At 41.5% G+C, this 17,627-nt stretch overlaps 1 protein-coding gene across 3 annotated transcripts in view; it reads right to left on the bottom strand.

Annotated features, from left to right (window-relative positions):
• The window catches only part of APPL1 (adaptor protein, phosphotyrosine interacting with PH domain and leucine zipper 1), a 22,701-nt gene extending 5,074 nt beyond the window's left edge, over nt 1-17,627 (bottom strand). For 2 of the 3 annotated variants that reach the window (XM_065845354.2, XM_071812902.1), the window contains exons 1-19: nt 17,474-17,627; nt 13,668-13,766; nt 12,997-13,056; nt 12,061-12,132; nt 11,208-11,295; nt 9,656-9,697; nt 8,791-8,849; nt 8,191-8,337; nt 7,310-7,392; nt 7,053-7,211; nt 5,636-5,824; nt 5,133-5,175; nt 4,474-4,530; nt 3,961-4,052; nt 3,206-3,388; nt 1,245-1,294; nt 730-904; nt 590-626; nt 95-241 (exon numbers count right to left, since the gene is read on the bottom strand). In XM_065845354.2, coding sequence (XP_065701426.1) covers nt 95-241; nt 590-626; nt 730-904; nt 1,245-1,294; nt 3,206-3,388; nt 3,961-4,052; nt 4,474-4,530; nt 5,133-5,175; nt 5,636-5,824; nt 7,053-7,211; nt 7,310-7,392; nt 8,191-8,337; nt 8,791-8,849; nt 9,656-9,697; nt 11,208-11,295; nt 12,061-12,132; nt 12,997-13,056; nt 13,668-13,766; nt 17,474-17,527 — 1,836 coding nt within the window. In that variant the 5' untranslated portion in view covers nt 17,528-17,627. The remainder of the gene's footprint in view (nt 1-94; nt 242-589; nt 627-729; nt 905-1,244; nt 1,295-3,205; nt 3,389-3,960; nt 4,053-4,473; nt 4,531-5,132; nt 5,176-5,635; nt 5,825-7,052; nt 7,212-7,309; nt 7,393-8,190; nt 8,338-8,790; nt 8,850-9,655; nt 9,698-11,207; nt 11,296-12,060; nt 12,133-12,996; nt 13,057-13,667; nt 13,767-17,473) is intronic. The other variant, XM_071812903.1, reaches the window with a different exon arrangement.

The raw sequence follows: 17,627 nt of genomic DNA, 5'->3' as shown, positions 1-17,627 counted from the left end.
TCCTCTCCCCCTAGAAATCCCCTGGAGAGCGTGAATGGGTTTAATGACTTGGAATCCACATCAGGCTCAAAAGCGACACAGCCCTCACCGATACCTTTTCCCCCTCGTTGTTTGACTCAAATATGTAGCAGATGGAAGTCTGGCGGCTCTCAGCTCTCCCTCCCGACGTTCTCAGCACAAATCCAAAGAGGCGCTTGTTCTCCTGGTGCGCAGCACACAACACTACATTGGGCAAAGGAAACTGCCAAAACCAATCAAACATGCAGATAGTAAAGCTGGTGCCAAATATACTGCACATTAATTACTTCACTATCATAAACACACAACAATATTCTGTTTTCCTAAGATTTTGCCTTATCGGGGAGGGTGACCAACTTTCAAAAGCCTGTTGACCTACTGAAATCACTCTCCTTAGCCAGAAGAACACTGGCAGATGAGGTTTATTTTTGTTTTTACTCTCCTCATTTCAGTAGAAGTTTGTTGGGAAATCTGATGCTGCCAGTGATTTTTGCCAACATCTACTAACGTTATTTTGAAAGCAGAAGAATTACATTGCTGAGTATTTTTCTTAAAATGTAAAGTTACTTACTCGTAGTCTTGTAACTTGTGTCTGTGGATCAATTAACCTAAAAATTTGATTTTAAAAACAAACCAGAAAGTAAATTTTACCAAAGTGAAAGAAGATTGTTCTGTAAATAATCGTCAGTAGAAGTCAGGAAGCAAACTTACTTCAAACAGTCACAAGTGACTAACAAATGTGATTCTGTCATCCTGAAAATGTTATGGATGGCGCGAGCTGCCAGGATCTGCCGCATCGTTTCATAAACCACGTCGGGACTTTCGTCGGACTTCACCTCCATGGAGCCAAGAAATCTTACAATGAACAACTGATGAAGAATTGAATCTAAGGCAAAGAAAAGGATTGAAAACAGTGAACCCCAGTTTGGGTTCCCCATCCAAAACCAAAGCTGGAGTGCAGGCAGGAAAGCTCCGCACTTCTCATAGCTTGGCGAGAGGCTGCTTGGATTTGGGAATTAGAGGTAAATTACTGAACAGCAAGTCACCCATCTTTTCTGTTGGTTTCATGAATAAAAAAGATGCAATTCATTGTTTTTAAAACAGGCTCTCACACAGTCGCTTGTCTAATACACTGCTAATGTGGCTACGCATTCTAAAACGGGTCTTAAATTAGGAGAAGCTCATCTAATTCTAGTCTTAATGTTGCATTGAAATAAAATCTTTACCTTCTGTCTCGGATTTTGAGCCTCCAGATTCACCAAAAGGATTTGTGCGTCTATTAAAAAATGAAAACATTAAACCAGGAATGAGATTACGAGAACCAATAATAAATCACGTAATAGTCTCATGCTGCATCAAAAAAACATGTAGTGATTTCATAGGCTTGTAATCCAGAGGAATCACGTCTGATAAATTGCAAGGACAAGCAATTTTATCAAGAGTTAGACATAAACCACTATATTTTTGAGAGCTCAATTTGTGGGAAAATACCAGATATTATTGTCCTATTGCTGCCACAGAGAGTTTGCATCACATGGCACTTTTTATATCTGAATTAAGGCCAAGTCAAAACCTTGTTAACTATTTGAAAAGGTGCGGTCTGAGGGGTTGAAAGGTCTCTGCCCAGCTCGAGGAGCTGCAGCCCCAGCTGCCCGTGTCCGGTCCCACAGCAGCGCTGAGGAGTCGCGGGCTTTGTTGGAAACGCAGCTTTCTGAGAACACCTCTGGGGTTTCACTCCTAGAGCCTCAAGAGAAATGTGGCTACTTCTGGCTCTCAAAGACAGAACTGCCATCAGTTACAGTGAAACGTGAAAATACTCTAGGCTTCCAAGTCTACATGTTTCAAAAGCAGGAAAGCAATGCTGGAAGGAGCATGGGGAACGGGGAAGTTTTATTTCAAACTTCTCTTTGGCTAACTGGTGGCTGAAAACCTGTTGTCAAGGGTTCAATAAACCTCAAATCAGGTTTTATAGGGGTGTAATGAAAGTGTCACCTCTCACTAGTTCAGTGTTCTAGGAGCAAGTTGCAGAACTGAGCAAATAGAACCTGTCCATCTCTTGTTGAGCACGGCCCACTGGCTGCCAGCTTTATTTTATCCGTGAAAGCTTTGAACTACGAGACATCCAGTCCAGATCAACAGAATTGTTCTAGACTGACCTCTGAGCTTACGATTGTGTTGCTACAAGGGTTAAAGAACAAGGACTCAATCAAGAATCGTCCCATTAAACGCATAATGTGTCAATACCCGAAGGTTCTTTCCATTAGCATCTTGTGTTGCTCAGACTTGTCAGCTAAGATCAGACTGCAAAAGTCACTGCACAATCTCACAGCATGTTTCAAACAGCAAACAGAAAACCTAAATGTCATCAGTATCAGAAACTAAGGGAAGTGGTTTTTTCAATAATTAATACTTCTAAAGTAGCATGTCGCCTGTCTGCAGTTCTGCATTAAAGTGATGGTTAATTAGAAATACCAAGCACAACTCTGCATCATTTCTGCTATGAAAAATATGATTTTCTAGAATGGAATTATAACTGATGACAGGAATTTAGCTGCAGTGTTAACCTCTCCGCTTCCTGGAATACAGTTCACATCTATTTTAAGTTTTATTATTATTTTTGAATGGGAAGTTTGCAAAAAAAACAAGGAGGAGAAAATGTCTTCCCGTTTTGGGAAGAGCTCTGAGCCATTGTAAGCTGCGTGTCCGGGTTACTCTAGAAGCCTAGACCATTTTCACTCACCTGGCGCGCTAAGAGGAGTGGCATCGAATGGCATCAGCACCTGCAGGCAGCGCTACCAAATTTCTCTTGAGTTTCCAAGAGGAAATAACCCAAGCTGCTGGGTGAGCAAGCAATAGGAAAGGAGAATACTTTGTGAAACCAAAAGATTAAAAGGAATCAATAAATAAAAGCATTAGGTGCTAAAAGTGAGAAAAGCTACTCTTCAATAGAAAACTACACCTTGAATCTAGCACATTTAATTAAGCCTTTTTTTTTTACAACTCTATTTAGCAATTTAAGAAATGGTTTTGCTTCACTGGCCACTGCAGATCTTGTGCCACGAGTGATGGCAAAGGCAACGCGTGTTTCGGAGCTGTGGCCTAACCATGGTTTTCTCACTTGTTTGTTTGTTTTTAAATCAGTAACATTAACTTTAGGAATGTTTTGCCTTCTCTCTTCATTTCCTACCTGCCCGACTGCCCTGAAGATTTTGCTTGACCAGGCAGATCTTCACTAACTGGAGATATGATGTCAAATTGTATGGGAGTGTCAGGAGCAACAAGAGAATCCAAGGAAAGTGCCGACAGAGCCGCCGATTCAGATCCCAGCGAGCCTGTGCTGCTGGTGCGAACCGCGGCCGGACGGGATTGGCTGAAACAGAACAAAACATCAGCATTAACATCTCCAGTTACAAGCTGGTTGATAATAAATTAAACCATATGGGAGACCAATACGATATTCCAAAACTTGGATGTAAAACAGAACTCAAAACCTGGAGATCAGGGTATAGTAAACAAATATGGATTCTACCTTCCTCGTCAAATTTAAGTAAGTTAACATTACTGCTTGCATTAATACTTGCATCAGCTTGTATTCTATTTTATGTCGTGATTACATATTGATGTTCAACAGCTTGTATTCTACTCCATATCATGATTATATATTGATGTTCAAACAACCTGATGTTGCTTCCAGGAGCTGGGCACGTTAAGAAAAAATCTCAGTATGAATTCATAACACAAACCAGACGTATGATGCAACCAACAAAACTCTCTTAGCTGGAGATGTGGATTACAATGGATGCTAAACAACGCTCAAAAAGGGAGTTCGGGAAGTTTTCCTCTAGCCTATCAAATATTTTCTTCTGAATCTCGGAAGTTTTGGGGTTTTTGTTTGTTTCTCCTGGCCTGTGCCTGGCCGCTCTGCACAGGTGAGGGACTCACGCCGCAGGCCGCAGGCTCTCGTGCCGCTGCTGGAACGAGGGCGACGGAGTCACAGCCTCCAGGGCCGACTGGTTCACACGGGCAGCAATTTCCTGCAGCAGAGAGATGGCAGAAAAGGGCTGAAAACACCTTCCTCAAAATGAACGTTAAGATTTTAGTTCTATTGACACCTAATTGACAGAACTTACAAACTCAATCCCATGTGAGAATATTTGTCATATTCATTTGTAGCAAAGCATCACATACAAAATACAAACATGGGACTGTGAAGATGTTAAAAAGTTATACCAAATATAAAAGTCACATATTTTTAATGCTTTCTATATAAGCATTTACAGGAAGGAGACAATGGATCGTATGTTTTCTCATCATGAAAAGCTTATCATTAAACATGTAGGAAGCACTCAGGTTAATTCTATGCTGTGCAATTAGTCCCATTGATCTCTTACATTAAACTTTGTGCATGGCTACATTTTAACATATTACTGATACTATAAATTTCAGTAAAGTTACCTCAGGGTTTTCACTGAGATAGATCTGTTTAGATATGTTGTTGATGGTGCATATCCACTGAAAAACACAGGGAAAAAAAAGAAAAAACATAATTTTTCGTAGTTTATCAACTTGATTAAATACCCGACTGGGCTGGTTTCAGCGCCTTTCCCACCTCCTTTGTAACTTCAGGGAGCCAAACCACGACTCTGCACACCCACCTCGTCGCTGAATTCACTGCTGCCTGTACACTGCACACAATGCCCAGACTTCACTTGGAAAAATGAGGCAAAACTAAAGCAAGCTTCAATCACAACTTTTAGGTATTAAAAGGGATTCTCTGTACTCCAGTGTAGTAACTAAAATCTTGTTTGTTGGAATGGTACACTCTACACCATTAAGTCTAAAGAAACCTTTTATTTTCACCTCTAGAGAAAGCTAAAAAACAGAAGTGAAAATATATCCCTGCTGGCTGACTGGGCGCTGCTTCTGGTGGGTTTTTGCATTTCCTTTCCCTGCCAATATTTGCTACCACGTGTAAGCTTCTGACCTAACACTTGAATACTGACATTTCTGAGCTGGCATCCGCCCAGTGTGCGGGCAGGGAAACCTGCATCACCAGACTGAGCAGAGGGGACAGGAACATCACTGGACCCCGTGCAAAGCTCCCATTAACTTACCTCTTCATAGTCTTTTTTACTCTCTGCCTGTAAGATTGAAGACCTGAAAGAAGAGAATGGGAAAGACAATTTTAAATGCTTCACAAGTACATTCACCCAGTAAGCTCCATTTTCATGTTGGTACATTGCACAACAACCTGAGATGGGCTTAAGATTCTGTGTACGTGCTGAGTGCAATCAACATCTAACTTTAAAAAATGTTTTCACTTCAATGAACAGAATTCTACTTGTGCTCATGTAATACTTAAGCGCTTACAAAATGCAACAATTCACTATTGTAGACCGGTTATGGTGATTTTATTCCGAAATACCACTCAGCTGCATTATAGAGCTGACACACTAAAAACCCCAGACATCACAAAGTTCAAAAGGCATCCCAGGTTTTGCTTCTAGATACCCTCCAAATCCATCCAGCTGTCACCTGGCAAAGACAGACCATCGTTCTTTTCTTAATTAGTGAGGCCTCTATTACTTACAGGTAACAGTAACCTAAGAACACTTACTTTTTACCATCAAAAGACGTGATCTGAAAACAGTACCGTCTGTCTTCACAGTCCACAGCCATGACCGAGCAGTTGTCGATGTCCATGACCAGGCCCCCGGCCACATCCCCTCTCGCCTGGCTCATCAAGTTCCCACCTTGGGTGAAGTAAAACTGTCTGTCCCAGCTGGACGACACCAGCCCTGTCTTACTAAAAGGTAAAAACAAGTTGGTAATGAGTAGCGTAGGAGTCCATCTGGGCTGTATAACTTAGAAAAACAGGAAAATCAGTTGGAACAAAGCACCTGGGCCCCATGGAAAACCTTTTTGTTCATTCAACGTTTCAGGTTCGCTTTACAGCTGAAGTTGCTTTCTAGATCATGTGAAACTTAATTTAGAATAAAGAAGCACAAGCACTTCAGTTTTGATGAGAAGTTTTTACAGTACTGCTTTACACAATACACATATTCTAATTCTGCGCATTATCAACATAACTGATAAGACCTCTAAACTCCACACTTACATTATTAAGTTTTGAAGAACTCTGTGTTAAGCATTAGCTCAGTCATATGAGACAACTCAGCTTTTCAAGTCTTTTGTACCATTTAACAGGATTTCAAAACTTTTGCTTAGAACATGGTGGGGTTTTGTTGGGGTTTTTCTTTTTTCTCCTGGATTTGCAGAAAAGGAACGACGTGAAACTACAAATCACTAACGCAGTTTAGCCTCCCTTTTTGTTCAGATACTCTTGTAGTATTAATTGCTGTGATTGCACTCTGCTACAGAAATTCACGCCTCATTGGGTGAGTATGTTACTCCAACTGTTGCTGCAAAAGTTACATTTTTTAAAAAAATTCCTTGGAGCTTATTATATAAATTACAGGGGAAAAAAATGCGTGTTACAAGTTATCTTTAATAACCATAAAAATGAGCTGCTAGACTTTACTAACTGCAGGAAGAGCTCCCTGCAGTGGCTGAAGCCGCCTCGGGAAGCGGAGAGGGCTGTTCCAAGGGTATTTCCTCAACAGAGAACGTTTTGCCTTGTATATCTCAAGCTTTGTATTTGCAACTTGGATCCCAAAGCTTTAACGGACACCTAATAATTCCGATAGCTGCAATCCTGTTGTTTTCCAATTACAGTGAAATTACACTCTCCTGAACTTCAATTTTTCATTTTGATGTGAAACTTCAGGCAAAATTAGATGAAAATCAGGATAACTATGTTTTGCACCTGAATCACACTATGTCAGTGTAACAATTAAATCAATAGTAACTGAGTGAAGGAGTCTGAAGAAAGAAAGAGAGTAACTCCTGTGTGACTGACTGACTCCACATGGAAAACTAGCGTAGCTACTCCAAAAAAACCACTGCATACTTTTGGAGCTTCCCTTTCCCAAAATTAAATATGCTGGAGTTTGTAAATACCAAGTTATTCTTACTTCCTTGCATTGAGATAGCCAGCTTTCCGAGTGAGATTCCTATGAACAGGAAATTTTGTAGTATCAGGGTCAGGCAGATAGAGCGGGTCACTGGCTACTTCCAAGTCCTCTATAGTTTGTTGCATGTTTTCTACTTCGCACTCCATTTCCCTGCGAACGCTGAGGGAAAGAATGTGTTATTAGCAAAGATAACGTATTAATAAGTAGAAAAACTACTTGGCTTTATAACAGTTCAAAATTCAACAAAACCAACTTACTTCTGTACACTTGTGCCAATATTGGTCAAAAATTCTTCCAATTGCTCAGTAAGATTTTCCGAACCCATTTTAAAAAAACTTATCTATAAAAGAACAAGAGGAGGAAAAGGGAGAATTTAGTAATTAATAAAAGTACATTAACAATTAACAGATGATACCATAGGAGGTTAAAGTTTCTCAGAGATCTGTTTTCAAGCCTCATTCGCACTAAAGCCCCTCAATAAAGCGCATGTTTGTCTGCAAGCGACGTCTGGCACTGACAGCGCAGCGCGGTTTCACTGCCAGGAGGACGCGCAGAGTCACCTGAGAAATAGAGAAATGTACAGAAACTGCCCTGGAAGTGAAACAAGGTTGGATCTCGTAGCGATGCCACGGTCTCGCTGTGGTTTTTCAAGCCCCCCAGTCTGCTCACTGCACTCCCATTGGTCCAGAAAACCCGTCAGGTCTGCGCTGGGCTCAGCCCCAGGGGACCCGGAGCAGGAACCGCGGGCCCGGCCGTCCCACGCTCAGCAAACCCCGCGCTGAGCACCAGGCTGCTCTGGGGACGTGCTTACAGAAAACAGCCACAGCTCGGCTTCAAGAGCAAGAGTTCTCGGCTTGGAAAGCTTTCTGGCAGCACGTAGAGGTTAATTTCTACTCAGGCAGTGCCGGACACTGGAAAGTCTGGCTTTTGCCTTCTTAAAAACCCCACACTTACGGCATATTTCTGAAAATATAAATTAAGACCCTCCAAATAACTTTTCCATAGTTGTATTTTCTACTGCATCCATTCTCAAATAAACCAATCGTGAATTCACTCAAACAGAAAAACGGCTTTTTGTACATCAACCTTCATGAAGTGCTTGTGCTTTCACCCCTGCAGCTCCAGACTGCGGCATTACCTGAGCCTGCATGTATCCCAGCAGGGGCTCCAGCAGAGCAATCTTCTTTTTGTACTGAAGAGTATTTAATGCACAGAAATAATGCATCATAGTCTGATGCTGTTTTTTCCTTGAAGTGTATACATCTTCTATAACTTCAGCCTTGATCTGAAGAGACGGACAAGGGGAGGGGGATGAGGAAGGTTTGACCCTTGGTATTCCAGACAGTTTCACAGCAGCACCCAAAACCAACACAGCAAGGTCCCACCCTCTGCCAGCAGCTATTGCACATTTACCCTCCAGTTCTGCTTCTCTAACTTATACACGAGAGAGACATGAGAAACAAATACAGCATTCTTTTCTCGCTGGAAAGTGTGGTTATTTCTTTACAAAACTAAATTAAATATGGTATCACAAGAGCATTTTCAGTGTTACAAGGCAGACATGTATTGGGGAAACCTTTTCTGTTTGGAAGCAAAGTGTCTAGACTGCTAAAACAAACTATCGACCTCCAGGTCCAATCTGCCATACATTACCTTCCATCATAGATACACATATTAGAAGCAAATTAGTTCTTTTCTCCTCTAAAAATCTTTATACTAAGTATTTTGGTTTACAAACCTTTTCATTTTCCCTTCTTTTTGACAGTCGACCGTATCTGGTAATGGCAGCATCATGGTCTAAGCAAGAGAGAATTTATTATCATTTTGATAAACTAATGACGTATGAAGCAGAGCAGAAAACCTCTTCTATCACTGTGTGTTGCACAGCCAGCGAATGCAAAGTTCTGTCACATTAAAACCTTTCAAGAATTGTTCTTGCCTGTTTATAATGACTTTACTGCCACAAATATTATACTTGGGTGGAAGGAAAATTCTAACCAGATACAAATATGGCCAAATTGTCACAAATTTCCCTAAACATCTAATGTTCTTCGAAGACAAAAACATTCTGTAAGCAGAGACAACTTTCCATTATGAAAACCTGTATCTAAGATTTTTTGCTTCTAAAGCAATTAAGCAATTTTAATTAAGAGAGAAGAACCTTTACTCAAAGAACATTTTCTCTATGAGAATACACTAGAGCTGGCTAAAGAATGTCACTTCTCACAATAGAGAACAGAACTATCAAACTACTTTTAGGGAGGGAAAATTCGTTTATTACTCCAGTCCTGCCTTTAAAAGTGAGCTAGCACCTTACTAGTTTTAGTAATTTTGGTAGCATAACAATATATTACTTAAGAATTATAAATACATTTTAAGTATTGTAAAAAAGATTAATACTGTCAATTTGCTTTACCACTTTGGTACACAAAGCAAGGATTTACAGGTGAACCAAGGAAAGCTGGGTGCCTAAGCATCACTGACACAATTCCAGCCTAATTACTCACTTTAAGCCTTGCTATCTTCACTAGTTTTCAGACTAAATGATCTACAACAACACTGTTGTCTTATAATATCTATAACATTAAGTATTTTACACTTACCATTGCTTGCAATTTGGAAAACTTCTTTTAGAGTTAATATCTCTACAAAACAACATATCACAATTTAAATGAGTTGTTATTAACATAACATCGGTATATGAAGGTTTCTCATGCAGCGTTTCAGTACTGAGCAGCTGTGGTTGGAGTTAGCAGCACGGGCGCTACGTGGCTTGGAACGCCGGCTCTGCCTTAGCGCCTGCGGATCAGCTGGGGGCTGCCTGGCTTACCAAAAATGACATCTCACTGTAATAACCTACAGAGGAACTTCTCAAATTACTTCCAAAGACATCGTCAATACAAATGCATCACCTACAGCTCTGGTCTGAGCTGGGGAGGCAGAAGCACAGGACATGGGGCAGTGTGGCTGGGTGAAAGGAAAGCCCCAACACACTGCGATTCCTCCTACCCCAAATCAGTCACGGTCTATATGGTTATTAATTCCTATACTCAGCACTTGTTCTGATCCCAGCTGTGGTTTGGTTTCATATTGAGGCATAAAGTGACAGAGAGCTGTATTCCACTTTATGGTAAAACAAAGACAAAAAGGCATGGAAAAGCTTTACGGAAAGTGCCTACGAAGCCTGTAAAGAGGTTCGGTGTCATTAAATACCACAGCAGCTGGTGGTTAAAAACTGCCAGTGGGAACATCTCATTCCGATTATTGCCTCGGGGATGTTTCTACAGTAAATATTGACGGGGGATTTTTCCAGGTTCTAAGAAGTAACATCAGCCTTGAGACACTCACGTTCCCTTGCCAAAAAGCAGAACCCATTTAATCCAGAACCTCACAACAAACTATTGCCAAACAAGTATATTCTGAGATTCATAAAGAGCTAGAATACTTATGCAACTCTTGGCACTTTTATTTCAACTTAGACTTTCATGCATTAGGTTTACCCGCTTTGGGATGTTCACATTAGGGATTTCAGTTATTTTGGTTTTCATTCTTATTGTTTGTATTTGAAGCCCATTTGCCACACTTTAGCATCTCAAGTAAAATCTCTCATAATCAGACTCACTATTATTTTAGACCAGGCAGAAAAAGATAGAACTGTTGCCAAAATAAGAAGTTGGAAGCATCTTATTCCTGCACAGAAGAGGCCACCAGGCCTACAGCAGGGTTCAAGAACCACCTTAGCAGATCTTAATAATACAGTAAGTACAACTTGGGTACTTTGCCTTTTGAGTTCAGTCCAGCCATTATATTTATGTCATAATATTAAATCTATACAACTATTTCTGGAACATGCAAATTAACTGAACATCATTCTTAATGTTTACAGTAACTGCAAAATTTTCATCTTGAATAGACGATAAGTGCTTCCATAATACAAATAGTATCTTTGTTGAAACAGTAACAGTGGTTAAGTTCTTCAACTGTAATACTCTCATGAAAAGAAATAACTTACATTTTTTAAATTGGGAGATGCATACTTTGAGAGCTGAAAAATAAGTGGCGTATTCTATTTAGTGAAACAAGAGCTATGGAGAGTAAATGCTACGTTTTTGTCATTGCTGCTATTGATCAAAGCAGTATTTGTTTGAGTACTACCTTTGAGATCCCTTTCTTTAAACTGGGTAATAGGGAACATCATTGCATCCGCAAGCTGAGTTGAAAGAACCGCATGGCAAGAGCTGAGCTGTGAAAGAAGCAGAAGAAGGAAATTTTAGGAAACAATTGCTGAGACTAAATCAAAGACAGGTTGGCATCAATGTCACTCAAAGATGAGACGTACAACTCAGAAGTAATTTTGTATGCATTCATTTTTTTACCTCTATTGTTTTCCAGGCTCCTGATCTCATCACTAGCTTTTTATAGATCTTTAGAGTTTAGTATTCATCCCTACGCATGGCCTCCTATATTCTGATGACTAGTCAGTTTATTTCTCCCCTTTCCTTCCAGCTACATCACAGCCCGTCTTCCACAGTTTCAGAGGCAGAACAAACCTGTTCTTCCTCCAAAATGCTGTTTAAGTAATGTTCAAAGTGAGGGAGGGATCCCGGAAAAATCCTGATTTGGATCTTAAGGGTGCTAAGCTGTCTTTCCAAAGGGTCACTCTCTGTCTCCAGTACAGACAGCAAGAGGTTCCTTCTCAGTCACGTATCTAAAACCAGGCAATCAAAACACCTTTTTACCTGCCACTCTGGAATGGGTTTGGCTGTATCTACAGTAAGTTACATTATGTTCTCTCTTGATAACGTATCCTCATTTTGCTGAATTGATTCTTTATCTTCAGGTTAAATAACTTTGAATATATCCTGCAATATACGATTAAGTGTTACCTTATTGACACATGAAAGCCATTTATGTACCTCCTATCTTTAAAAAGGCTGGAATAATTCAGCAAGTTATACTCTATACACGACAACATTAGCAAGCAAGTGAGACAAACACAAGTACTTGCCTCATCTATCACTTTTGCAAACTGCTGTAGAGTAGAAGTCATAACTTCATCATCTCCCCCTAGTGGAAAACGCTAAAAGAAAAGAAAAGGAGACAATTTCGCAGTGTTCTCTGCCGCTCACAGAACCATACGAATCATTTCTATGAATGTATTAGGCATTCCATTATTTTAAAGTATCATACAGTTAAGATATACTGAAGCACTTCTTTATTGTCCTGTGAAGACGGAATATTTGGGAGGGGCAGAAGTAACAAATAATTATCACCAAAATATATATGTTATTTAAATATAGTAATTAATTAATTTAATGGGTTTTTAAATTAATTTATTGATTTTATTTTTTAAAATCAAGCAAGACGCAGACTTGACATGCAGCTTTTTCATAAACAGAACTTTTTGCAGTTCACCTCATCGGGCGGGGAATGAGGACAGGGAGCACCAGCCTCTTTAAAAGAAGTCACTTTTCATTTTTAACATACATTTCAGCAAAGAGGTTCCAGCAGCAGAGCTGCAGATAGGAAACCCTCTTAGAACGGGCTCCCAGTGGGGAAAGGTGCGGATTCCACAATCTGGGCCGTCGGAGATGGAATTATTCTCCCAATAAGAGCAAACTATGGTTGTTAAATGGAGACTGCTATGCAATCTCTTCTCTTTGTGACTGGTAAAACTAAAGCGCGTAACAGTAAACAGGTTTATAAAACAAAAACTGAAGACCACCACCACCTTAAGCAGCCCCCAAACTTACTAATATTCATTTGGTTTTACTTGGAAGAACTAATACGAAGACAGTAGATTCTTCTGGCAAAGATTTGAGCCACCAAGTACAGCAGTTCATTTCATCTGGGCCAAACCTACATCCATTCTACACTGTGCTCTGATAAAGGACAAGAACACTTAGCGCTGACCACTCAAAACCAACAGTGATTTACGCAGTACCTGTTTCTCATATTCCTTCAGCAGCTTTGAAGTCAGATGAGTCGCTGCACTTAATTCATTCTGATTAAAAAACAAACAAACAAAACCCCCAAGCTTGTTACATTTTTATTTAAATTAATTTAAAAAAAAAATCACATTATTTGAAGAGGAAACTCTTACAGACATGGAACTTAAAATCTGAGTACAGATTTTCAGAAAGATAAGCATCCATTTCCCTAATATTATTGAGAGTTACAGGTAACCGGTGTTCACAGATACCAAGTTCGCAGCCTGTACTCTGTGCACCGATCTCTGTATTTCTGGTGATGAGTGAAACAAATGTATTGCAAGTAAAAAATAATCTCCCACTTGGTACATGCTATGAGACACACTAAGGTGGGAAACATTTCAGAAACACTTGGGAAATACAACAGAACTACTAGAAAGCCATAAAATCTTTTTACTTGTCATAAGAAATTCTGTTGCAGAAGAAATAATGAGAATTTAGTGTTTACCACTCCCTAACATAGAGCAAAACAATTATTTAGTTCTTATTTTGTTTCACTTCCACATTTAAAGAATGTGGAACCGTAAAAAAAAATATTGCTTATAATACCTTCAAAAAAAGGAAGAGACATCAAAAAAGTGGTTCAAGAGCTTTATAATGGATTCAATAATTCCATTAACACTACCTGCGCATCATATATTCTGTGCATGGCTTGAAATAACTGATTGATGTAATTGGAAATTGCAGCAGCATCTTCTTCGAACACTCCCAGCAAAGACCGGGTCTGTAGAAATGAAAGAGCCAAACACTAACATGTCAACTTCAAAGAGCAGTACTGAGGATTTCCAAGTTCAATAGCATTGTTTGAGGTTTCATTACTGAAATGTTTATCAGCTCTCCAACACTGTTTACAGGAATGCCACCTGCTGCACCAGAGGATCTGACAACGGCCCAGCTCAGGTGCAGCCCCACTGCCCGGCTCTCCACGGGAAAACTCCAACACGTCAGAACAGGAAGGACCAAGGGAGATGGGAACTGCGGGCAACTACTGGACCCACTCTGGTACATCCTAAGGACAAGGGTAAAGATGACAGGTGTCAAACACCATGCCAGGTGTCCGCACTGCTGCTGCAGTGAGATCGACCCCAGGCTGTGGCCCTGGATGCTGGCTGTGCTGCAGGAGCACAGCGCTGGCTGTGCTTGGGATTCACCTCAGCAATGACCATTCTGTCATCAAAAGGCTGAGGAACTAAAGGCCAAACAAACCGGTACAGCCTACATCTTGTTAAGATACATGTTTCTCCCCCTCACCACTCCACGGTGAAAGGGAGTGACAAGATCTGTGTCCTTTTGTCCTTGCCCCAGCTTGTCAGTCAGTCTGTTCCTCAGCTGGTGTCACCCACACGCCTGATGACTGCGCATCCTATTAATGCTTAACAGGATCCACCACAAAATCAACCTCTTTATCCCCGTCCACCCATTAGAATTCCAAATGCTGATCACTACCCTTTCAGCCCAACTCTCCAACCAGTTTTTCCACCCAGGTCACAGCCCGTACCTCTCATTTTCACCAGAGGAATGTGGGCAGAGACCGTGCCAGAGTGCTGTTCCCAAGAGGACACCCCGACTCCGGCTGCGGAGGCAATCGGGTTGCTCGGCTGGAATTTGCCCTTAAGTGAGCTGCTGACTCAGTATTCCCGCATCCTTTCCGCACTTGGAAGCAATGTTACTCCTCACCACGAGATACTGAATATCATCCTTGCACCCAGACAAAAGCCCCAAAGGGGGGAGAGCAGGGAATGTACCTATGACTCTGCATGGGCTACATCTGCTTTTCCTAATCTAAAATATTGGTTGGGATGCTTGGATGTAGAAACTGGAATATCGCCTGCAAGACCCACAAAATAAACCTTTTAAACTTTAGTCCATCTCCCCTTGAAGCACAGAGGTATTTTTGAGTTACTTTTCTGATTTTCTGCTTTTAATGAGAATCAAGGAGTACATGTTAAACCTGCATGAAGTATATTATTTGACAATTCCCTTGACATGAAATTCTTTATTTAACTTGAATTGGATCTCTGGCTGTCTCACAAATATTATCATAGCATACAACGCCTACAAAATACTTAAATATGAAAATATAATCAAACAGCATCATCAATACATTTAATCACTTTAATGGTGGTTCCAGTTTATAAAACAAGGGGAAAAGAGGGGTGGAGGAGGAAAGAGGTAGAGGAGAACTCAGATGTTTGCCAGGTGTGGCAATGTGTTGTGTCATCCAAATAGCTATGAGTTTCCCATTAAAGGAGACAGACATGAAAGAATGCAAAAGAAAAAATTACATAGTGCCATAACTACTGAATTATATACTCATGACCTTTAAACCTCAACAGTAATAAACCTGAACATGCAATTTTAAAGGAATATCATGTGAGGTTTCTGGATTATGCTTACTCTTAAAAAACAAACACTGCAGAATAAAATAACTCTTATGATTTAATGAAAGATATCAGTTACTGATGTCCAGACTTCAAACTGACATTGTGTGATACTGATGGAAAGAAAATAACCTGAAACTGTCAGCAAGTTATTTCAGACCATTGCTTAGCAAAAAAAATAGAGGAATTGCGTACTCGTATTTCTAGAAAAACTTTGCATGATTTTGCACGTTCTTTAAGATGCTTTCGTGCCATATATATGAGCAGGTAAACTAGAAACTACCAGCAACGAGCGGCACAAAGAAACCACCTAGGTAGAAGTCAAATTGTTAAGCGTTCTGTGTCTTCACTTGTACGGTACCATAAGACATGAGATAGAGCCTGTACTATCAAGTCTCTTGGCTTTTCATTGTGCAATGCTTCAGGAATGCAAATAAGTCTGAGCAATAACTCTGTCTAAATACACATACATCAACTCTGAGTATGTGTATAATAGATGGCCTTAATTAATATTTACAAGTCACTGCTTTGCATAGCTAAAGACCATGCAAACTTGGCATTTGCTTTACGTCTAGAAACACAGTGGTCAGGGGAAAGCAAGAGGTTTTGCAGGTCTAGAAAAGCCTTTCCTTCCCTCAGATGCAGAACAAGTTTCATGGGATGTTTACATACATAAAGTTTGTGCCTGAAACATGTCAAATGCCAAACTCCAGTCCACAGTTCAGCACTGAACAACGACCTGGGCTGATGACCTTTTCAATATTACAGTATGAACACATCAACCAGAAAGTCATGGCAACTCCTGAAGAAAGCGAGGTTACTTCTTTCTGAAAGCAGCATTTGTTGCTGTTTTCATTGCCCTGATTTCAAAGTAATAAATGGAAGATTCTAGAACTTTTAATTCTATTCCAATATGTAACCTTTTTGCATGTGCTCCAGTCTTAAGGGCTAGGAAAAAATCAACCCTGCATCCCACTTTTTAGGGATCCTAAGTCTATCTCACATTTGACATTTCCTATAAATACGAATGGTTCTGATTTCTGAACACTGAGCAGACACCTGCTGTACGGCCGCCTTCTGTTGGTTTTTTTAAGTTGTCCCTCCAACTGATGCAGGTTTGTTAAACTGGTTGTCATTTTAGGGCTTCCAATCCCCTATTAACGAACCTAAAGTTTCTCTACCTATGGTTGAGGAACTAAAACTACCAAGGCATATGCTATTACCATATACAAAGTCTTGCTCATCTACACAACCAATGCAGCCAAAACAAGGGCCTTAATTCAAAAGGCTGCAATAAAAGAAAATATATTCTAAACTTTTTGTTTTTCCATCTAGGAAGAGCAGTACAAAGCAGTTGCTGTTGTTGCTGCCAGCCAGAGAAACCAGTGCAACTGAATAAAGCATTTCCTGCTTAATACCAGCACGAAAGAAATGTCACCGCAGTACATGGGTCACTGACACCGGTCAAGCTGCAGAAATGCGACTGCAGACACCGGAGCAATTAAAGCCCCTTCAGCACCACGCGTGTCCCACCCACTCACGGCATCACCAAGAGAACCTCACCCAGCCACCGCTTTCCACACGGATCTATTAAACCTTCAAGCGCTTTTGGTAAAAGACAAAGATAAGAAAAAAATCGTCTTGAGAAACAGAGACGGGTTTTGCCAACACGAGGTCTTCAAAATAAATCACGAACGTAAACGTGGGGGCGGGGAACACGGGAGTCACCGCTGCGAACCCTCCCGAGCCCGGGGCTGCACCCCCGGCTCCTCGGCCCGGGACACCGGGCAATGGCAGCGGGACCGGGGCGCCGCTCGCCGGGGCCCGGCCCGAGCGGACAGCGCAGCCGCCACCCCGGGAACCAGGAGCACAGGAAGGCACCGGCCACGCCCGCCGGGCCCTGCCCTGTCCTGTCCTGTCCTGTCCTGTCCCCCGCCCCCCCGGCCGCCAGCGAGGACGCTCCGTCTCCCCAAGGGACCGCGGGGGGAAACAAGCGGAGATCAGCGCTGGGCCCGGCGCTCACGCCTGGGCCCGATCCGGCCTCCCTCACCTGCGGGCTGTCCTCCAGCGTCTCCTCGATGGGCAGCTTGTCGATGCCGGGCATGGCGGCGGCCGGGCGGACCGTGCGCCGCTGCAGCTCCGCAGCCTCAGCGGAGCGACCCGCCCCTTCTCCCCGGCCACAACACAGCCGCCCCCGCCCCGCT

Source organism: Patagioenas fasciata, chromosome 10 (genome assembly GCF_037038585.1).
Source record: "Patagioenas fasciata isolate bPatFas1 chromosome 10, bPatFas1.hap1, whole genome shotgun sequence".
Classification (NCBI taxonomy): domain Eukaryota; kingdom Metazoa; phylum Chordata; class Aves; order Columbiformes; family Columbidae; genus Patagioenas; species Patagioenas fasciata.
This window is presented reverse-complemented; position numbering and strand designations above follow the sequence as displayed.